We start from the raw sequence: 24,555 nt of genomic DNA on the forward strand, positions 1-24,555 counted from the left end.
CACCAGAAGCTAGAGGAAACGGTAGAAAATGCTGCTCTACTGTACCAAACAGTTGCTCCGTGGGTAGACACACATTTACATATGAAATAGCATTCCACTTGCATATTTCAGAATATCTTCATTTGTTATCATTTTTGAGACAAGTTATAGTTGCCACGACTTTCGCAATGACTCTTCGTACAACAAAATTAACTATCAGAAATTCTTGTACCACGACTTTTGTAACAGTAAACATGAAAATTTTTTAATTCCTGTTGGGTATGTGACTTTTTATCCGCCCAGAGCAAGCAGAAAGTATTTTCCAAAGTTCGTACTGTTCATAGTTGCACCTGGCATCATGAATCTTGTCTGGAAATACTGCCCAAATTATATGAAATGGCTGCCAACAATCTGGACATGCAGTTCTCGTCACACGTCTAACAATCTAAGCTAATTTTTTGTGCTGAAACTGTGAAACAGTTTGTGCTGGATTGAGAACTTCTATGTGCTTAATTTCATCATCACCAATTGAATCTACCTGAACCATCAATTCTCAAGTAATATTGTTTGTTCCTGAAATATGACGTGTAGCATTGTTCAAGTTTCATATATGTGGCAAGCTTATTCTTACTCCAAACAGTAGGGTCGCATCTCATACACCTGGGAAAGTAAGCTGGAAAAATTGGAGGAAGAAGCTAGCAGGTGAAGAAGAAAAACACAGAAAAGTGAAGCAGGAAGTATCGACAAAAGAAGAAAACTAGTGCAACACTGGCAGGGCGGGAAGAGCAACAGAAATGAAATATTGTCAGTGAGGGCAAGAAAAAATTAACAAGCAGCGACAAGACATAAACACTAGTAAAAGTTTTCCTCAAGCATTGGGAAAAGGAGTCTGCAGATGTAAGGAAGCACTACCTAGGTCACCCATGAGCAAGCAGTGCTACTAGAGCAAATTTGTTGCGAACTGTCACCAATAAAAGAAGACATAGTTGTGGGTGAAACATCATGAAAGGAGAGCTCTGAGTCACTGTAAATGATACATGTGATGTTATTAAGGCTTTCTTTGTCTGTGATATCACCAATTATCAATTCCGAGTGTAATATGGGCCCACGTAATACCTCAGTTGTTATGCCAAATGTAGATGATGAGATAGAGGAGACATTTTGTAGAAAGTAAGAATGCCACCTTTGTGAGACCAAATGACAAGAATGTTTATGTTCTGACTGATGGTACCAGTATAATGTCTGTTTCACCTGAACCAACAACTGACTGGAGAGACTGACTGATTATTGCTGTTGGGTTTCTTGCTACAATGTATGTTCAGTAGCTGGTGTAAGTACACTGTTGCCCGGTCTGGAATTTAATGTCTGTCTGTGAATGTAGCCTTATAGAGTAATTGTGGACTTCATTTTGACATCTTTGTGTGAAATGTGGCTCTCATCATGGGGTTGCCTCATAAATTCGTAGACTTTACTCTTGTTTTATAGTGTTCTTGTGATATATCCTATTACTTTCAAAATCTATGACAATTAAGTTTCATAAGGACAAAGTGTCAGATGGCTAATTTGGATTAGCATCTATAACGATATGCAGTTAGTAGATGTAGTTGTAGAAGTATGAAAATAGTCTCCATTACCATGGAATCTTAATGAAAGGTTGTGGTTACCAGTAAAAACTTATACATTAAACTTCAGAAGATTTTTCTCAAATCACCGAAACAATTTTTTCTAGCCCTCTTCTCTGTCACATGCATAACAAATGTAAGATGATATATTTTACATACAAAAATAAAATTGTAACTTGTCGTTAATGGTTATCCTACTTGTATCAGTTGTTTAAATTTTTGTAAATTGAAAGGTACATACCAATTACTAAATACAAGAGCTATGGTAAGTTTAACTTTTTGTCACATGTCAACTAAAAAATAATTACTGTGAAATTCCCCTTTGGCATAAAAGACATTTAGATGTGCGAAAAACCACATTCTACTTAAAACGGCGTGCACTGAAACTAACATCAAGCATGACATTTTAATTTATTACTTATTTAGTACTAACTCCATTCACCACACACTTTGCGCACAGTATCTACATATATCGTTGAAGGTATCTGCAAAATTATGTCTCAGTGCAATACATACTTCAGGAGATATGTTGCCATAAACATTGAGATGCATGAAAAACTTGCTTTTGCTTATGGTGGAGTGCAAACCGACCAGGCTATATTTACCCAGTGTTTCATAATGAGAGCATTTACTAACTTCCAAACAAGTTTAAGCATAATTTTAAACTTTTTCAAAAAATGTTCTCTCATGTTTAACGTCATATATTTAAACATTAACTCATTTGTAAAGCAATCAGATGTTTGAAGCAGATGTTTGAACACAGGGGTTCGATTTTTTAATGAAACTGGATTTACTGGTATAATCTAACTCTCCCTAATACAATGTTTAATAAAAGTTATGGTAAGCAGCAGAGCTGCTATTGACATTTCTATAGGCCACACTGATGTTAGAAATCAAACTACTTGATCATTTGTAGTTAAAACTGGAAGATTAATGAATGAAAAGGGAATTGAGGATTATCGAATGAAAAATGATTTGTATCAGCAGACTGGAAAGAGGTGCACAACCCATTTAGAATCAGTGAAAAACGTACAGTGGAACCTCGCATAAAAAGCATAATTCATTCCAGAATCTTATTCTTAGTGCGAAATGCTCATTAAGCGAAACAATTTATCCCATATAAATAAATGTAAAATATGATAATGTGTGTCACGCAGAAAAGTTCTAAAGTTTTATTTAATTCATACCATTTATTCAAAGAAAATTACATACATGATACATAAATAATTATTTTTACTAAGAAGCTATCAATAGACTTGGCAAAAATGCGACACAGCATTACCATAAAATAAATTTATGGCACACTTAGACACTGCTTTATTGGGGGTAATGATTTTTCAATGTATGGTGGAAGCAATACCCATGCTTTCGGCATTTCTCTTATTGCATCAGAAGATTGCTGCTTTAATTTTACCACCCCCCACCCCCCCCAACCCTCTGAAGAACTTCTCTTTACAACTTCCTGCTGTGAAACACATAGCAATTCCATCAGTTCTTTGGTGGTCATTTCTTGGCTGTTATCTTCAACAAGCTCACTGATATCGTTGTTATCCTCCTATAGCCCTGTATTCTTGGCCAAAGACACAGTCTTATTGAGTACAGGCTCCACAGGTACTGACTCAAATACCTCAGTCACATTCAACAATGCACTCCGGTACATAGCTTCTTCCAAGCAGAAGTGAGAATTCTTTTGGTAACCCCTTCCCACAATTTTCCATCATCTTCACGCAGGCAATGATGTTGAAATGATATTTCCAAAACTCTCAGAGTTTGATTGGTAGCTAACCAAAACTCTCAGAGTTTGATTGGTAGCTAAAGTCAAACTCAAAGCAATGCTCAAAGAGTGCTTTAGTGTAGAGCATCTTAAAGTTAGAAATAATCTCCTGGTCCATGACGGGCGTGGTGTTGGGTGGCAGAATCTGATCTTGATGAATTGAAAGTCTTCAAGGAGTTGTTCTCGTAGGCCTGGAGAATGGGCAGGAGTGTTGTCCATCACAACCATGACATGGAGTGGCAGATTCATCTCAACCAAACATTTCATTTATTTAAAAAAAACACGTGTCACCGAAGCCTTGTTGTTGAACCTCCACATCACATCTAAACTGCTCTTCTGGACTTTACACTTCTTGAAGGCTTGCGCAATTTCTGAGTAGTAAACAAGAAGCGGCTTAATTTTCAAATCACCACTTGCATTGGCACAGAATAATAGTGTCAGAAAGTCTTTCATTGGCTTCTGACCAGGAATGCATTCTCCTCTGCTGTTACAATGGTATATTTCGGCATCTCTTTCCAGAATAGACCTGCCTCGTCACAATTAAAAACCTGTTGTGGTAGATAACCCTCAGGATCTACGAGCATCTCAAAGTTGCTGATGAAGTTCTCTGCTGTCTCTGTATCGGAGCTGGATGCATCGCCGCACCTCACAACTCTGTGACTGTCGGTTCTTCTCTTAAGCGTCCGATACCAACCACGGCTTCCCTTACACATTTCTTCCGCCACTGATGATCCTGGCGTCTTCTTAACGAGGTTGACGAAAATTATTCTTGCCTTCTCACAAATGATGTTCTCGTTAAAGTGTCACCTTGCAATTGCTTTTCATTCATCCATATAAGGAGCAACTTTTCTATATCGTCCAGAATATGACACCGTTGTTTAGGTAGTCTTGTCACTCCACTTGAAGCCCCCTATCTCTTTAATCTTGTTCTTGTTCTCGAGGATAGTGCAAATAGTTTATGTAGACTGACTATGTGCATGATAAATCAGCAACACTCGGACCATGTCCACATTTTTCAATGATTTTATGTTTCATTTCTGAGGTAAATTTCTTTCTCTTATGGTCATAATCTTTCGGCTTTATCTTCAGACACATTTTTACAGAGGTTATTAAAATTTGCACACAAAAAACACTGTGTGAACAAAAGTTTAGAAAAAATGTGAGATCACAGGCTGCACTAAGATGTTAGCAGAAAGAGCACTAAACCCAGACTACAATACGTAGTAAAGACTTTGTTCATATGTCGCTGCCAACAATGAAAGGTGTTCATTTTGTTGAACATTTCCCCCGCGCAAATGGCTGGTGACATTAAACTAAATCATCATCTCTCGTTATGTGAAACATCGCTCATTAAGTGAGGGTTTTTTTGTTTTGTTTTTTTTTTTTACACCGTTTGTTTTGCTCATTATGCGAATTGCATGTTACTGGAAGTGCTCGTTAAGAGAGGTTCCACTGTAATATATTCTGTAAAATAACCTACAGTTCCGAAGAAAATCGTTTGAAAATGCAATAATTAAATTACAATCCCCCCGCTTTTCTTCACATGTTCTTAGGGATATAAAGGCCAATTGCAACTACTGTTAAACACAGCAGTTTGTTTTTTATAGTAGAACTTCTCTCCACAACAGCATTCATAAGAGTGGTTGAAACTGCTCAGCAAATTGCTCGTGTGGGGCAACTGTCAAAGCAACTGACCAATTGCAGAGGTCTTACACATGATAGGTGTCTGCGAACCACTGCTTGTGTGTCAGGCCCTTTGTGTGTAGCTGTTTATACTATATATTTTACATAAAACAATAAACTGGTAGCCAAGATGCAGGAATTCTTATTATTCCCCGACTACCGGATTCGGCGCCATCATCGGATCTAGGGAGGACAGAAAACACTATAACAGTGGGCTTGGATTCCACTTATATAACATGCATACATATAAATTTAGTTACATACTTTAGGACACATACAGGTTACAACATCAAGGCAAACAATGGCGATATTAATAGTTGCCTATAACACGCAGGCCTTACAAAATTGTCGTAAGCAGCACATAGGCATCCAAGAGAGATGACATTATAAATGTTTAGTGTCTCGATCACATACAAGCCCTTCGGACCAACACTGAACCGTGGGAACGCAGTCAGCTCTTTTATGAATGTGGGGAAAATGTCCTATTTTAAGGCGATAGGTATTGGAGGGCAGTGTGGAGGGTAAAAATTGTATAGGGAGACGAAGAGATGAAGACACTAAGTGGATTCAGAAGTATGTGGGGTGCAGTAGTTACTTGGAAATTAAGAAGCTTGTGCAGGATAGAGTTGCATCGAGAGCTGCATCAATCCAGTCTCTGGTCTGAAGACAACAACAACAACAAACAAAACAACAACAACAACAACAACGGAGGCGTGTAGACAGCCATTTTCCCCTCACTCTATCTGCAAGTGCAAGAGGAAAGGAAAGTACTAGTAGTGGTACAGCGCACCCTCTGCCATGCACCACATGGTGGCTTGCAGAGTATGAATGTATGTATGTACGTATGTATGTATGTAGATGTAGAAAATGCATGGCACGAGGGTTTTAATTGCCCAGACAAGGCCGTTTTGTGGATACAGAACATGGTCCCTAATGAGCTTACATTTATATGTGAACAAGTGGAAACAGGTGTGTCGATGCAATAGTGAAGGAATCGTATGCTGTAGGTAACATGCTGCACAAAATTGACTGGACTGATAGTGTGTACCCTTTGTAAGTGGTATGGATGCCACTGCTGCTCACGCAGAACATCCCAGATGAAACTGTGACTAACACCCATTGCCTGTGCAATTGTTTGAGTACTTGTTGATAGGTTTTGTTCAATGCGATGTAGTACATCTCCAAATTCGGGCATGTGGTGTTGCTGTGGAGCACCAGTTTCCTGCCTCAGCACGGTCAGGGTACCGGTTTCTTGGAGCCACTGTGTAACTCGGGCGAAAGCTTTGTCCAGTGGCACGCTATGTTGCGGAAAACGTTTGTGGTACAGCCGACTGGTAGCTCTCCCATTATCTCGAGCTTCGTCATGCAAGAGGAGAACATCTGTGTATCCCTAAAATGTGTACCGAACCACATTTACTGTATCGGAGATGCACATTCTCTTTGCCCCAGCAGTTGTGGACACGTCATACATCTGAATTGAAAGTGTCATAGAACAGAAACAGTACATTTCAGGACATGCGTTCGTATTAAAAATATTATATACTCACTCCACTATAAAAGTCCTAGAAGTCTGTAATGGGAAATTCCAAACACACTGCGTATCTTATAATTTAACAACCCCTACACGGTGCCCTCACATTGACTATCCTGCACAGGCTCACCTTGCAGATGCAAAGAACATACACTACTGGCCATTAAAATTGCTACACCTCGAAGATGATGTGCTACAGACGCGAAATTTAACTAACAGGAAGAAGATGCTGTGATATGCACGTGATTAGCTTTTCAGAGCAGTCACACAAGGCTGGCACCGGTGACGACACCTGCAACGTGCTGACATGAGGAAAGTTTCCAACCAATTTCTCATACACAAACAGCAGTTGACCGGCGTTGCCTGGTGAAGCGCTGTTGTGATGCCCCGTGTAAGGAGGAGAAATGCGTACCATCACGTTTCCGACTTTGATAAAGGTCGGATTGTAGCCTATCGCGATTGTGGTTTATCGTATCGCGACACTGCTGCTCGTGCCGGTTGAGATCCAATGACTGTTAGCAGAATATGGAATCTGAAGGTTCAGGAAGGTAATACGGAATGCCGTGCTGGATCCCAACGGCCTCGTATCACTAGCAGTCGAGATGACAGTCATCTTACCTGCACGGCTGTAACGGATCGTGCAGTCACATCTCGACCCCTGAGTCAACAGATGGGGATGTTTGCAAGACAACAACCATCTGCACAAACAGTTCGACGACGTTTGCAGCAGCACGGACTATCAGCTCAGAGACCACGGCTGCGGTTACCCTTGACGCTGCATCACAGACAGGAGCCCCTGCGATGTTGTTCGTGATGACGAACCTGGGTGCACGAATGGCAAAACGTCATTTATTCAGATGAATCCAGATTCTGTTTACAGCATCATGATGGTTGCATCCGTGTTTGGCGACATTGCGGTGAATGCACATTGGAAGCGTGTATTTGTCATCGCCATACTGGCGTATCAACCGGTGTGATGGTATGGGGTCCCATCGGTTACACGTCTGTCACCTCTTGTATGCATTGACGGCATTTTGAACAGTGGACGTTAGATTTAAGATGTGTTACGACCCGTGGCTCTACCCTTCCATCGATCCCTGCGAAACCCTACATTTCAGCACGATAATGCACAACTGCATGTTGCAGGTCCTGTGCGGCCTTTCTGGATACAGAAAATGTTCGACTGCTGCCCTGGCCAGCACATTCTCCAGATCTCTCACCAATTGAAAACGTCTGGTCAATGGTGGCCGAACAACTGGCTCGTCACAATATGCCAGTCACTACTCTTGATGAACTGTGGTATCGTGTTGAAGCTGTGTGGGCAGCTGTACGTGTACACGCCATCCAAGCTCTGTTTGACTCAATGCCCAGGCGTATCAATGCCCAGGCGTATCAATGCCCAGGCGTATCAATGCCCAGGCGTATCAATGCCCATTATTACGGCCAGAGGTGGTTGTTCTGGGTACTGATTTCTCAGGATCTATGCACCCAAATTGCGTGAAAATGTAATCACATGTCAGTTCTAGTATAATATATTTGTCCAATGAACACCCGTTTATCATCTGCATTTCTTCTTGGTATAGAAATTTTAATGACCAGTAGTGTAGTTAACATTCTCAAACTATAAACTGTGCAAAAGAAACAATGTGGGAGAAACTAACATAAAATTCACTTGACAGAACATTAAGTGCCAGGATACCAAATTAAATTTTATTTCTCCAATGCATTAACAATGAACGGCTTAAGAGCCACGTTTACCTGTTTCCTTTAGTTTCGCGGCATACACGACAGCACTGCAGCCCTTAGCGATCATGGGCCCCACGTCCAGGTCTTTCAGTCCACTCACACACTCAGACGCGTCCAGATCTGCCTTGGGATGACAGCCACTCTGCAGCTGCGATATGGACCACTGGAGTTTCGACACGGCTTCCTGGAATGAGAAGCAGCTCACATATTTAATAAAAGATTTTGTCTGTTGTCTATAGTTTGTAACAAAACAAGCTACTTTTGTGATGAACACACACACACACACACACACACACACACACACACACACAAACTGTGTGTCTCCAATATTATCTACAAAGGATATTCAGAAAGTAAATTCCGATCAGTCCCGAAATGGAAACCACTGTGAAAATCGGATGCCAACGGACTTGCCGCAGTGATAACACGGGTTCCCCTCAGATCACCGAAGTTAAGTACTGTCGGGCTGGGCTAGTACTTGGATGGGTGACCATCCGTTCTGCCGAGCGCTTTTGGCAAGCAGGGTGCACTCAGCCCTTGTTAGACAAAGTGAGGAGCTACTTGATTCAGAAGTAGCAGCTCTGGTCTCGGAAACTGACGTAAGGCCAGGAGAGCGGTGTGCTGACCACATGCCCCGCCAATCCACATCCAGTGACGACTATGGGCTGAGGATGACACGGCGGCTGGTCAGTACCGTTGGGCCCTCATGGCCTGTTCGGGAGTAGTTTAGTTTAGTTTTAGTGAAAATCTGATGAAGCTTTGCATGTATGTGTTGGATAGTGTCTTTAGCATGCCCGTCGATCACGTCACATCGCTCTTTTCAGTTGTGAGTGCATAGTGAAAACATAAAGATGCCTATAAAATACAGGGTAAGCACAAAGTCTTGCCCTGATTATAAAAATTTATAACAGAATAACTGTTTCACATAATAAGTTACATTTGATGCCATTACATAGGTTAGTGTTACTAGTTTTTTTTTCTTCTAAGACCACTTGCATCAATAGAAAATATTGGTAAAATTGATAAAATGTCCTTCATAGGCTCTACTGTGACGTCAGCTTCTTCCACTCTATACACTTTGTGAGAACCTCAAATTTGTCTCACAAATATCAGTGTCTTTCTATCCTGGTCTTAGAGAACTTCCAATGAACACAAATATATACTCTTGCTTGTATTGTTTCTTCTCCCAGGATTTTGTTATATAAAACTAAACATTCCATAAAATTTTAAACATACTTTTAGGTTCCTGCATAACCATAATCTGGAAATTTTGAAAATGCCACAAAAAGTCTTTGAAACAAATCACTGAGCTATGCTACAGATCAACCAATTACCACAGCCAGCTTTCCTCCACTCACATTTGTTAGTTTTGCCAACCCTCAGCCACACTACAACATTAGAATATGAAGCAATATCCCAAAATATCCTGTCACATTCCAAGAAACATACAATACAAGAGGTACATATGAAAACCAGTATCCAACTTCGTAATCCTACCAATTTGTATAAATGCTACTGCTGACTCTCCACAATCAAGAGTGAGGCACTATCCATATTCTTCCAGAACTGAGGATACACTATCCACATTCCTCCAGAACCTCAACACCTTCTCCCTCATTTGCTTCATCTGGTCCTACTCTACCAAACAAGCCACCTTCCTAGATGTTTGCCTCCACCTCAAAGTTGGCTACATCAGTACCTCCGTCTTTATCAAAACTACCAACTACCCATAGTACCTCCACTCCAACAGCTGCCACCCATTCCATACCAACAAGTCCCTTCCATACAGCCTAACCACCTGTGGCTGTTGTACCTGTAGTGACGAGTAGTCCCTCTCGAAATATACAGAGTGTCTCACTGGACCTCCACAGACTGTAATCATCTTTCCAACCTTGTACAGAAACTGATGTCCCGTGTCTTATCTCTCCAGCCACCCACCCCCTGCCAAAGTCCCATCATCCGACCACAGAACAGCAATCCCCTCGTGACTCAGTACCACCCAGGACTGGAGCAAGCGAATCACATTCTCCACCAGGGTTTCCACCAGCTCCCGTCATGAGCTGAAATGAGGAACGCCCTATCCACTGTCCTTCCTATCCTTCCCACAGTGGCATTCTGTCATCCATCAGACCTAAACAATATGCTCATCCATCCCTACACTATCCATGTTCCCAACCCCTTGCCTCATGGCTCATATCCCAGGAATATGACCTTGACACAAAAACTTTCCAATACCTCCTCCCACCACCACCACCACCACCACCTACTTCAGTCCGGTCACAAGCATCACCTATGCCATCAAAACCTGGGCTACGTGTGAAACCAATCATGCAATCTATAAGCTGAGCTGCAACCACTGTGTTGCATTTTATGTAGGCACGACAACCGACAAGCTGTCGGTCTGCACAAATGGCCAAGAAACAGCTAGAAAACCCGGTTGCTGAGTACAATGCCTAACAACATTCTTAATTTCAATGGTTGCTTCACAGCCTGTGCCATCTGAATCCTTTCTACCAACACAAGCATTTCTGAATTGCGTGGCCGGGAACTCTCCCTGCAATATATCCCGTAGGCCTGCTAGCTTCAACCTTAAGGTGCTTTTACACCTGAAGACCTTGCGGCTAGTTGCTGTGTGAATGCTTGGCCCATACGCTAAATACAGGCACGTGTGTAGGTTGCATGCCACTTCCTTAACATGAATGTGCTAGTGATTCCATTCACACCTGTGTTTGCACTGGGGACGTCTACTTCCGTGTGCTGTAAGGTGCACAGGTGTAAACTCACCTTTAGATAGTCTCTGTCCTTCACCTACCTACCGCCTTCCTTGTTCTCATTACAATACTACAAACTTTCTATTCCACCAATGCACCACATCTTTTTATATCTCTCCTTTTGCACTTCCTTCATCCTGCCCTCTGTTTAACATCCCGACTGCAATTCACTGCCCTACGCTCTCCCCAACTCGTCCCTGTATGCTCACACCCCTACCCTACCATTCCTCCCCCACCCAGCCCCCACTTACTGCCATCAGCCAGACTGATTCTCCCATCATGCATAGCTGCTTTGTGTGTGTGTGTGTGTGTGTGTGTGTGTGTGTGTGTGTGTGGAGGGAGGAGGGGCAGCGAGGGGTGTGTCAATTCAGAGGGCTTTTTGGCCAAATGCTTACTTGCTTTGTGGTGCCTCTCTACGACTCAACATTTCCACTATATGGTGAGCAGCAATCTATCCTTTCCATAATGCTGTCATTATTCTATCCTAGATTTCCATTGTAGATTAATAACCTTTATTCGGTGAGCTGCGAACTTCTGCCACTCCTCATACGCATCCCTCCGAAGCCTCTAGAAAGTGACATCCAGTGTCTGACATGGAGTTGTTGAATTTGGTAACATACAAACAAGTTTTAAATCATGAACACTAAAGAGGCTGAAAACCTATTGACTGTAGTGAAATAGTGAACTGTCTCCCAGAGATTTGTAAACTTTCTTGTCATCTAGCATGTGAAAGAAAATATTTTTCAAACTAGTACACACGTGTTGCCATATAAATCCACCCATTTTAAATATAACAGTAGCGAGCACTGGAAGCACACCCTGAAAATGTGCTGATTCAAGAGGTACCGTACCAGTTGAAAACTCGGTGGAGCAGGTAAAGGGCTGAAAGAAATTGGTGCTATAGGATTTTCAGAAACAATGAAGTTCTGTGTGCTCTGGACACATCTGATTTGATCAGTTTGTTAAGTGTATCAAGAGCCTATGGATTCTACTCTTCCTTTCGAAACAATTTTGTGAAAAAAGACTCCACTTTATTCTTATACTCTTCAGTGCAAAGAAACTTTACTAATGTAACCAAGTGTTCTAATAATCCCCTCAAATATTCTAATTACTTGATGACCATCATCAGAGTATGAAGGGGTCCAGATAAATGTAGACACACTCTGATAGTCAATATTAATGGAACAAAATGACATTCCATTACAACTCTTGCACAAGGTGAAGGTTATTTTGTGTGTCCAAAGTGATCCCCATTAGCAGTCAACACTGAATTGTCGACCAAACTACAGCTGTCGCTGTTGACTCTGTGATAGCCGCACAAGATGCCTCTATGGTTTCTCTTAACTCATTCACTGTAGCTAGCTTCTGTTGATAAACATTTTTCAACGTCCGCACAGGTAAGTAGAGAGTTGTACAGTCTGGAGAGCACAGTGGGTACTCTACAGCTCCTCTTCGACCTACCCTTCGTCCAGGTAGATTTTCATCCGAGCAGGCTCTGGCATCTCTGTGGCAGTGAGGTGGGATGCCATCTCGTTGCAAGTAAAATCTTTCGTTTCCAAACACCTCTCAAATGGCAGGTAAAATCGATGTTTGCAGCATACGAGGGTACACCTCACCAGTTATGGCACCTTCAAAGAAGGATGGGCCAATCGAACTGCGCAATAACAGTCCACACCACACATTAACACCCGGTAGGCTAAGACGTTTGTCCATGTGAACGTGAAGATTTTCAGCAGCTCAGTACATGCAGTTTTGGTGGTTTACAGTGCCGTTAAGTTTGAATAGTGTCTCATCAGACCAGATAACCATCCCCGCAAACCGTTCATCCTTGTGAAGCGTGCCTTCAATCTACTTGCAGTACTCCATCCTTCGATCCAGGTTGTCCTCATTCATAGCGCAAAGTGATCTCGGAAGGTACAGTGTCCACAACTCTGCAGTCTTCAGATTCATTGTAAACTTGATTGGATTAACGTACTTTCATGTGCAGCCTGCTTCACCGATTTTGAGGTGACCTAGAAAAATGGTGCAACACAGCAACGCTGGAAGCTGGACTTGATCTTGTTGGTCAGCCAGACCTTTCCTTACACATATCCAGACCAGTATTGTCAGCTTCAAATTTGTCCCGAATATAATAAATTATTACACGTGCCGGTGGCCGACTTCCATACACATTACGCCAAATTGCTGTTATACCTACATTACATTTTTGTACTACCAGTAGCACTTGCATAGCTCACATGAGAATCTTACTTCATTGACTGCTGTAATGTCATCTGCTGCAAAACGTGTGGCAAGATCTGTCAAGAAAATAATGGACTGAACTACTGCGCAAACTTGCAATGATAAGTCACTTTGTTCCAAAGATATTAATTATCAAAGAATGTCTACATTTTTCTGGACCCCTCTGTATATTTACATTGTTCCAAAGACCAAAAGTCACTTTACCTGGCATAATTAGAACAGGCAATATAAACAACTACCATATGAAAGGAGAATGGTTGGTTTAATCTTCAGTCCAAGGTTTACTTTGCTCCAGCTCTCCGTGCCAGGTTATCCTATTAGAGCCTCTTCATCTCTGTGTGACTACATCAAACCTACTTCCATTTGTAGTCAAACCTTGGCTTCTCCTAAAAAATTGTACACCCCTCTCCCCCCCAAAAAAACCTAAAATACCAAACTGATGACTTTGATGTCTCAGAACGTGTTCTCTCAACTACACTGTTCTTTTAGTTAAATTATGCCACAAATTATTCTATCCCAGATTAGATTCAGTACCTCCTCGTAAGTTACTTCATTTTCAATTTCAGTAATAATTATGTATTGGGACCCCCCCTCCACACCTCCCCTTACATTTTCCAATACAGCATGGATGTAAACATTAGGTTTTGCTACTGGTCAATTTGTTAACGCAACCAGATTTTCTGATTTAAAATTCATTGGCTAACCTAGACCTGGGACTATGCTACAGATCAGTGACACACTTTGTGTGTGTGTGTGTGTGTGTGTGTGTGTGTGTGTGTGTGTGTGTGAGGGGTGGGTTCCAACACTTATTTTAACCCAAATTTCTTCTGTACCCCCACATTTAAAAAGCTCCTATTCTCTTCTTGTCTGACCCTTTGTTATCCGTGCTCACTTCAGTACAAGGCTCAACACTTGCAAACAGCTTCAGCAAATAACTGCTACCACTTAAAATTATATTTAATATTAAAGAAGTTCCTTTTTCAGAGATGCTTTACATGCTATTGCCTGTTTGTATTTTACAATCTCTCTAAATCTACTATCAGTTATTTGATGCACAAATAGCAGAACTCTTCTACTACTTATAGCATCTAATTGCCTAATGGGTCATTCCACGTCAACAGGACTGATATTAGAAAGTGTCCCTACTCAGCCACTTCCAAACCTAATGAAATTTGGTGTGAAGGTTCTATATGCTCCTTGGTGGTTATATACCGAATTTCAGTTCAGTATCTTTAGTGGTTAAATTTTTAGGAGCTTTTAAAGAGAGGCTATTCACCTTCGTATCACGGACAAAGGTGAAAATGTGACAAGTTTGCTAGGCATTTAAAAAAGTTCTAGGAAACATTTGGTCATTTGCTTTGCTGAATCACACCATGGCAAAAATAGGGATTTAACCATACCGAAATATGGATACAAGCGTCTAAAGTGAATAAAAAATTCGTCGCACTATTCTGGGAGCCAAGGTTTGACTAAGCACTGCTACTTTTCATATGAACCAATCACACCAAAACTTCACAGTGTTATTCCCATGTATGATGTCTATATATGGATCAAATTTAATAACATAGAATGCTTAGATGAAAAGATATGTGTCTGCAAAGTTGTTCAATGTTTTCTTCATGCAAATTTTAAGATATTTTTGGCGGGAAATATCTCAACTGTGTCTGGTTCAACCTCCCCTTTTTTCCCTCTCTTCTTCTTCTTGCCACAGCTGGAAAGAGCATGTTTTAAGCTTTGAGAGCTATACTGTTTAATTTCTGGATCTTTAATTTTGATGAGTAAGAATATATAACAAAAGTAAGGAAAATGGATTATCAATAAACAAAAAATTAATACAATTTGAAGTTGTAAATCAAGAAATGTGTAATTGTTATGTCTTAATATTGTAAGACTTGCCTGTAGTTTATGGAATGTAACTATGCTAATAAGAAATGTTTTTACATTATTTTACAGTATAGATATGGAATATAAATATAACAAAACCTCAGAAAAGGCTCTTTAAGAGTATAAAATCTAGAAGATTGTAATGGAATGCTATGTTGCTTTATGATGTTTTAACCCTACAATGCATGGTGGTGCATATATGCATTTACATTGTCTCCATTGACATTATAATGCAGCAATAGTTTTTGAAGACTATCATCGCAGCAGTGATACATTGCTGAATCACCACTTTCAACTGTTGCTTTCATTATAGGCAATTTTCACAGTGGCACTCCTCTGTGCGGTGTAATCTTTGGTGTTGGTAACGCACAATCTTCGTGTTGAGTACTCAGTGTTTGAATAATCAATCACTGTTGTAGCTCAAGGTACACACTGAAACAATTGTTTTGACAGCCTAATTTATATGGTTTATATACAAACAAGACTTAATATTATATGCTTCAAACCAGGATATTCATCAGCTTTCAAAGTTGCTTGTTACAGGTTTGTATAACCAAGAGACCCTAGTATCCTGCTAATTTGGTGGATCAGATGGAGCTGACTGTCTTAAGTCATCACCATTCTATTATGGCAAAAGTCAACTACAATCAGTTAACGAAATGTCACCAATCGATAAGGAGCTTCTATGACATAGGTCTGCGCTTGAGTTTACTGAAGACACCCAAATTTATTCATACCATAATGCCTTGTTGATGACAAAATTTAATTCCTGCAGAAGACTTCCTGGAACACATTCAATAAAGAAAAACACGTAACTATTGAGATGAGTGATAGGTTGAAGTTACTAAGGTTTTTAAACCTTGTCAGAAAATTTGTATCAAATGTAGAGATGAAGTGGCCCAAAAGAAATCACCCCCTTAGGGTAAGCAAGAATCACTATCCACTGAAGACATGGATGTTGTTCATGCTTGCTTTACTGCTAATACTTCATTATGATTGCTTTGAGGAACACCACTAAAGCTTCAACGGCTCAGCAAAAGGGATCCAATGGGATACATAGCATTTTAAGGTAACTGTCACAGCTGCTGGTAGAGCAGTAGATATTACTCAAATACAAACAGAAGGGTGGCAAGCAAAAATGTAAAGATATGGAATCTTAATTGAAGAACTTAAGATTAAGGTTCAGACTTCAAGCAATTGCAGTAAAGTTCAAATTTTGACCCTGGTCAGAAAAAGCTGGGCTGTTGGGAGGGGGAGCGGGGGGGAGGGGGGCCAAAGAATTTGCTAATTTGCTGTTCAACTTAAATGGTGACGAAGATCAGGAAACTAAAGATGGAAGATGGAATTTTGGCAACACCTGCAAATCGAAAAGGGAAAAAGCTCAGTAATGAAGTAAAACAAAAAGTCCTTACTTTTTTTGAAGGTAATTAATTTTCTTGGTTATGGCCAGGCAAAAAGGATTGTGTTGCAGTACGAATAAATGAGGAAAAGATTCATACGCAGAAACACCTGCTCCTTTGTCACCTGAAAGAAATGTTCATTGCTTACAATAAGCAATGTGGAAATCAGCTGAGTTTCTCATTAATTTTGTACGCTCAGGCTGAAATGGTGTACTACAGGTGGTGCTTCTGGATCACATACGAGGCTTTTCTTGAAGACGCTTTTAAAGACCATGACCCTGAAGAAACAATGGAAAGCAAGCAATGGGTCAATACTGACACACACACACACACACACACACACACACACACACACACACACACACACACATTGGAGACATGTCAGAACCGTTGAAGATTTCATAGAGGCACCGATTTTGAAAATTATCAGTTTAAGAAGCCATCACTTTGTGTCAAAACACCAATGTTCATACCTTAAGGAGCTAAAAAGAAATCTTGCAGAAAATGGGTTAATTATATTGATGGATTTTGCTCATAATTATTCATTTGTTGTTCAATATGCTCTGCAAGGATTTCATTGGGAGTATAGTCAGGTCACATTACATCCATTTGTTGTCTATTTTGGTGGCAAATAATGTCAGAATATCAGCATTTGTATGATCAGCTACTGTCTCCGTCATGATGCAACTGCTGACCATGCCTTTCAAATAATGTTAATAGCATATTTAAAGACAAAGAGTGAAAACATTAAGACTATTTATTATTTTAATGATGGTTCTGCTGCTATAAATAAGAATTTCACAAATTTCATCAACTGATGTCTGCACAAAAAGGTTTTTGGCATCTCGGCCGAATGGAATTCTTTTGGAACAAGCCACAGTAAACTGCCTTGTGATGATATTTGGGGAACAGCAAAACGATTAGCAGCCTGTGCTAGTCTGCAGAGGCCCATATAACCAAATATTGACTCCATATGATCTGTTCAAATTCTGTGATGACAGTATCCCAGGCATAAAGCCTGGAAAAAAAGTAAACCACCAGTTAAGAAACATGGTTTGCAATGGGACATACACTATCTGTAACAAGATAATATCGCCAATTTAAGCAATTAATTGTAATCAGCTCAGAGTAAGCAGAGTTTCCAACCCAGCTAGCACTCAAGCTTATTTCAAGGTGGATATTGAGTTTAGGTTCAGTTGAAAATTCAAGATTGAAAAATCAACCTGTTACACAGCTTATTTCAAGGTGGATATCGAGTTTACGTTCAGTTGAAAATTCAAGATTGAAAAATCAACGTGTTACAAAGTTTACATCAAGCTGTAAAAATTTAGCTTGAATTAAAATAATTTTCCCAAGCTTGAAATAAACTGTAATTTCTCTGGGAGGCTGTACAGCAGATGCGCGCGCAGCATAGCTTCCATAGACGTCCACGGGAAGCGCCACAAGCGTTTATAAGCCTTGCAGTTGCACTGAATCTGCTAGGTTTACAGCCATTTTATTTTTGTGACGTGCATTAATGATTATTGACTGTTGTGAAGTTTGTTTTATACTGGAAAATAGTTCGGAAAGTGTGTGGCGCCCCCTGCCTTAACTGCTACACCGGGTCTGAAGGAGATATATAGTGTGTTACAGGTACGCTGGTGCATTTTTTCTCATATTAAAAATGTTAAATATTATTACGTACGTAAAGAAATATCATATTCTTTTACGTAGAAAAATTGAACCTGGATGAAAGTGAAACGGATTACCAGCTAAGAAAACATATTACAAGTTGTTCAGCAAAAAGAGGTCATCTTAAACTAGCTCTCTAGTACGTGGCACTAATAAATTAAAACTTAATGTTATTTTACCTTCTTAAAATCTCGCCTTTTTATATATATCGCCCTATTACATTTGTTTACTTGTAAATACTCGCGTGTGTCACACCATGAATGAATAATCGTGAAGTGTGAAACATTTCTTTGCTAATACAAATAGTAATGACATGGTGAACGGGAAAAGTGCATCAAGAACCAGTCACTACATAGGTGTCAGTATTTTTTATTTACGTAGCTTTGACTGGTCTTCAATTGCTCTTAATTTTGTTGTTCCCTAGGTGAAATAATACTGCAAGTCCTACTGGTACTTCTTACTTTTATTGTTATTTGTAATGTGGCTGAAATGAAGGCAATATTAAAATATGACAAGGAGAACATTTTTTGTTTTTTACATTTCAGTTCCACTGAACTGGTAATTTCTTAAATTCATTTCGATTTCATCTTTTATTTCATTTTGATTCAGTTTTACTCACCAAAATATAATTGTGGATAGAATAAACCGTCTACATTTTTCCAAACGGTAGTTTCCTTATAAGCTTACAGTACGAGGTGTACATGATTTCAAGTAATTGTTTCTTTATAATTCAGATTAAATGGCCCTGAAACTGTTAGAAATAGTGATGTGTGGCTTCTTCATGAAGTCATCACAAAATTACCCAAATGTCATCTTTACTTTCAAAATTTCAAACAAAAAGTTGTTTCAAATTACTTTAAAAACCCTTTGGAATGAAGTCACCAGAAGCAGCTGCTTACTCAGTGACTTTTATACTAGTTAATGATTCTTACTACATCAGTGAGTTTGAAGTTATTTTGCTAATCTGGGGCATAAATTATATTTAGATTGATCAGTTTCAACTTTTTGCATTTTTTATGTTTAGGTATGGCTAACATTTTCTTTTACCTGTTACAGGATCATTATACCAGCAGAAGTCAGCGATATTTGATCCTGCTCTGGTCTGTGTGCTGGGGCCGGAGGGGCTTCAGAATAATTAAATTTTAAAATAAAACAATTTTAAACACTTTGAAAATAAAATTTTTTAAACATACATGTCTTGATAATTTTTTTCACACCATTTCCATTCTGATATTTATTTAATTAACTAGGTTCAATAAATTCAGATTAATAATTATATAGCTTAAAACAAGCTGTAAATACCAGGCTGTATTCCACGTGTGTAGATACAGCTGGAGCCAAACTTCATAAGTCAAGCTTGAAATATAGCTTGAACTCTGCCAACTTTGATGTTTGTTTCAAGCTTGAATCCAACGAACAGGCTTGAATATTCCAGCTTTGATCAAGCTTATATACTTGAACTTTACATCTGGAAACAAGTTTGAAACTGGCTTACTGTGCTATCTGGGAAGGATGCTACAGCATTCACAGTTAATGCCTTTGAAGCAGATGAAGAAATTCCAGCAATCTCAATAGCAAGTTTACAACCAGTATTGTGTGTTGCATGTACGTATGACAATTTTTGGTGAGCTGGAAATGTGTGTGAAATTTCACATGAACAACAAGATGTTCTCTTCAGCTTTATGCAACAACGCAGTTCTGCTCATTCCTCCCACTGGCCAACTGCTGAAGACACTTGCTGGATTCCTGAGCAACGTATTTTCAAGACTTTAGAAGCACCACCAACGTCATCAGGAAGACGATACAAAATTGTAGAGCTGTTTAACCAAAAATGGAACTGATTATTTAGTATTTTTGTTTTGCTTACGTATTATACTTGTATTTATGGCATGTGTTAAATTAATGTTTGAAACTGCTTCACAAACTCAAATATAAAAAATATGGGACTTAATGACTAAAACATTTCACTTTTCAATGTTCTCGAAGTGCTAAAATTACAACTTTTTAAATGTATTCTTACTTAACAAAATGCAAGATCCAGAAATTAAACAATACAGCTTTTTTTTTTTTTTTTTTTTTTTTTTTTTTTTTTTTTTTTTATAAAAAAAAGAGACCAAATGTTACTTAGAACTTTTAAAAAAAGCCCAGAAAACTTATCACATTTTCACCATCACCTGTGATGTGAAGATGAATAGCCTCTCTTTAGAAGCCCCTAAAAATTCAACCACTGAAGATACTGATCCAAAGTTTGGTATATAACCATCAAAGACCATGTAGAACCTTCACATCAAATTTCATTAAATGTGGAGATGGCTGAGTGGAGACCTCTGGTCTCTGATGTGGAGACCTCTGGTCTCTGATGTGGGGACCTCTGGTCTCTGATGTGGAAAGACCCCAATCTAATTCCTTCAGCATCTGATTTAATTAGATTACATTCAGTTAACCTTGTTTTACTCTTATTGATCTTCATCTTACACCCTCTTTTTCAAGACAATATACATTCTGTTCAACTGCATTTTAAAGCCATTTGGTAGCTGACAAATTACAGTGTCAACGGCGAGGTATAATTATTTACTTCTACTCCCTAACTTTAATTCCTTTCCCAAATTTCTTCAGACTTCCCATACTGTTTGTTCAATGTACAGCCCTGTCTCACTTCCTTCTCAACTACTGTTTCCATATCATGCCCTTTGATTATTAAAACTGCAGTCTGGTTTCTGTACAGGTTGTAGGCAACATTTTGTTCTCACATACATACACACAGTATTTTATCCCTGCTAACTCCAGAATTTTGAACTGTAACAGTCAACACTGCACATGAATCTAGAAATGCTACATATGTAGGTTTGGGTTTCTTCAGTCAGCTAAAATAAATCATAAGGTCACTATGGCCTAACATGTACCTACCTCTTCCCAGTAGCTACCCGAACTCATCTTCCCTGAATTTGACTTAACAGTTTTATTCCATTCTCTTAGATCCTACATAATTCCTGTCAGTATTTTTTAGAAATAGCTTATTAAACTGATATCTTGGTAATATTCACATTTCTCAGCTCCTGGCTTCTTAGTAATGGGAATTATTACATACTTTTTTTACGTCTGAGAGTATTTTGCCTGTCTGATATATCTTGCATAAAAGGTAATATATTTTTGTAATGATTTTCGCTCCCAAGGATCTTCATAATTTTGAGGGAATATGATCTACTTGAGGTGACTTTTTCAACTTAGTTCTTTCATAGCCCTGTCAAATTCTTGTTGCAATATCATTACTTCCACCTAACCTTCATTTACTGCCTCCTTTATATCTAGTGTATTGACTTCCACATTGGTTTCCCTTAGTATAGCCAACAGACACACTAAATATTCCATCTACTTTCCAGCCATACGGTACTTCAAATTTAATCCCTAAAATTTTAGGCACAAAAATTAATGTACAAGAGGGCAAAGATATCTTATCTTCCTGTCATGTGTCGAATATAAAACTATGGCACTGACTGAGGCATAACTGACTGCTGCAAAGACTTTCCATAACAATTTTACATTATACTCAACTTTGTTTAGTTACTGTTTGCAGAACCTGGTTCTAATAACCAGGTGTTCCAGTTACCCCACTTCTCTGTACAACAATTACTGATCATAGACTGACATTTGAAACTAGATGTGCAGAGCCATCTGACTGAAACAATGGATTCCTCCCCCAGGCAGCAAGATCCTTTCACTTCTCTGTTAGGTCCTATACTTATTCATGACATGGGACAACGCTTGACTAGACCTCTATTAGCATGTAGTAAGGCACCATACATATACTAGACTACAGTACTGAAGTGTTCCTTTTTACTGACACTTTCATTTGCTTTCATTTTTAAAAAGCTTCACACAATTACAAACAATCGAATCACTGCAAATTATTATCTGTACTTCAAACGGAAGTTAATTAGTTTCTACATTAAAATAGCCTACATAGAAACGAATGCTTTCAAAAAGTTGTACTGGTATAAGCATCACTGCAACTATTTAAATTATTATACAAAAAGAATTAAATCTCTAGAATCTGACGTAAACAAGAAAAAAATATGAGTATGACCTCATTGTTGCTGAACATAACAGCACTGTCAATGACGTCAACCCTTTAAAAAAGTAGGGGCACATTAAGTATCAATACACAAAAACTGAGTAGTGTTTCTTCATTATAACTTCGCATTACGATTTCATACTTACTCGAATCTCCCAGCATACGCCTTCCAGCTCATCATCCTTTGTTAGAATCCCTGTTCCCGATGCTAGACTGACGCCCACCAGCGCGAAGAAGGGGGCTGAATCTCCATACAGTAATCTCTTCGTAGCTCTCTCACGGAGTTCTGCTGACTGGGAATTTGTCACTCGCCGAAGTACGTTGTCAACAAATAAGCGTCTTGCGTGCTGGTGAAATTTATAAGCAACATTCCTCACCACAGACGCACCCCTACCTCCAGTGGGGGCGGGACTGCTTGATCCTACGGCCTTTTCGGCTGCTGACCCTCGCTTGGGCAAAATATTGAGGCCGAAACCGTCTACGACGTCGGTCTGTCGATTGTTTTGATTCGGTCTGGCGCTGCGCAGCAGTAGCCGACCATTATGGAGCAGCCTAGCTGCGGCTGCCCTGATCGACATTTCGTAGTCGTGCGCCGCCGAGCGCGCAGCCCCCGACGGCGCAAATAAAGTAGCAGAGAGGAACTTCCTGAATTTCAGGAGCTTAACGTCGAGAATCATCGATATCAAATAATACGTCGACAAACAAATTACATCGCGAAAAATCTAACTACGTCGTTCTCCAATAGAACGTCGGCCATATTACTTTCAACGCTTCAACTGTTAAAGCAACCAATCACAATCTAGCATCGCTTTGGCGTTTGTTCCGGATATTACGTTCTAGCTCTAGTAAAATGAATTCCTCTCTACAAAAACAAAATTTGTTTATTTTACAATAAGCGATATCGTCTCCAGGTGCGTCGAATATCTGAAAATTAATCTAGCGGAACATGAAATTGTATTGAATTAGAAATATTGACTCAAAATTTGACAGTTGTTGATCTACTTTCCCTCTTCCGGCATGTTAAATGAAAAGTTTTGTAATGGTTAGATTGTCCAGTCGAATTTATCAAAGTGGTTTGATTGTACTTTGACACGTTGTGCGGGCAGTTCAGATGTTTCCAGTAAATAGAGCAAACGCTGCGGGGAAGTCCACGAAGAGTGAGTGAGACCTCTTTATGTTTACAGTTTAGTTACAGCGTAGTGGAGTGATTGATGTTGAAAGACAATCGGAACTTTAACGTGCGGAAGTTTCTCCAGTGGTAATGACGAGAAGGAATCCTTTCGATATAACGGAGATATTTTTCGTAAAACTCTAAGAACTTCCCTGTGCTGTTGGTACGTATGCTTTGTGGAAATGTTCTTCCTCCCGTCTTACGTCATTGGTTCCATACAAAAGATGGTTTTTGCATTCCCCATATCATCCTTTCCCATGTCAGCTCCGCATTTCATTGAATGCCACGCACCATACAGTAGTGTCCTTTTGAATATGGTGATTGATTCACGGGTTATTAGTTCATGATTTACAGTATTTTCTATCGAAACCTTTTACCGTTTTTGCAAATAATGCTAATCACGTTGATATTGGAATAATCGTCATTGTTTGAAATTCCAAGCAACTAATTACTTCACTTCAGATTTTGGAATGGGTTATCTGTTTCCTCTCCGAGGTGTTGACTCCATATTTTGGGCCGATTACAGAGCTTGCTGTCGCCTGCAATAGACGCTGCTCATATAATCGTGTTCTATGACTCTGATTGTATTTTTGGTAGTCTGTTTCGAACTAAGACAGTTATTTTAGTAAGATGACGTACACCTAGCAATTACTGGCATTATTCGGCGTGGATTTGACCTTGAATTACATTACTGTTCTTTTTCAGTACCCCGTGTGAACTACATAACGAAGATAGCGGCGACAAGACATTAACACCAATTTCGTGGCGAAACTGCGTGGCCACGCCTGCGTGTGCCCTGTCACATACAATGGCTTAACGTAAAAAAATAATAGTACGCGTAGCGGAAGCTGGATGTACTTATCACTCTCAAAGATTGACATAAATGACTTGACATATGTAGGAGCGTGTTTGTGTACCATTTAAAATCTTGTGGTAGGTCATTGCCAAACTACTCGGCATGACTGGCAAACTGTTTTCCTTGTATGTTTTGCAGTAACAGCAATATTGAA

General features: G+C 39.6%; 2 protein-coding genes across 6 annotated transcripts in view; one reads left to right on the forward strand and one right to left on the reverse strand.

Moving 5' to 3' along the window:
• The window catches only part of LOC124553818 (serine/threonine-protein kinase Pink1, mitochondrial), a 120,844-nt gene extending 97,688 nt beyond the window's left edge, over positions 1-23,156 (reverse strand). Inside the window, exons 1-2 of the mRNA XM_047127801.1 lie at positions 22,521-23,156; positions 8,348-8,519 (exon numbers count right to left, since the gene is read on the reverse strand). Of these exons, the coding sequence (XP_046983757.1) occupies positions 8,348-8,519; positions 22,521-23,051 (703 nt within the window). The 5' untranslated portion in view covers positions 23,052-23,156. The remainder of the gene's footprint in view (positions 1-8,347; positions 8,520-22,520) is intronic.
• LOC124553819 (ubiquitin-conjugating enzyme E2 J2) overlaps positions 23,150-24,555 on the forward strand; it is a 69,878-nt gene continuing 68,472 nt past the window's right edge. The window contains exon 1 of one of the 5 annotated variants that reach the window (XM_047127804.1): positions 23,150-23,285. The gene's annotated coding sequence lies outside the window, so the exon portion shown is untranslated. The other 4 variants (XM_047127802.1, XM_047127803.1, XM_047127807.1 and 1 more) reach the window with 4 other exon arrangements.

The sequence above is a fragment of the Schistocerca americana genome, chromosome 11, assembly GCF_021461395.2.
Source record: "Schistocerca americana isolate TAMUIC-IGC-003095 chromosome 11, iqSchAmer2.1, whole genome shotgun sequence".
Taxonomy (NCBI): Eukaryota; Metazoa; Arthropoda; class Insecta; order Orthoptera; family Acrididae; genus Schistocerca; species Schistocerca americana.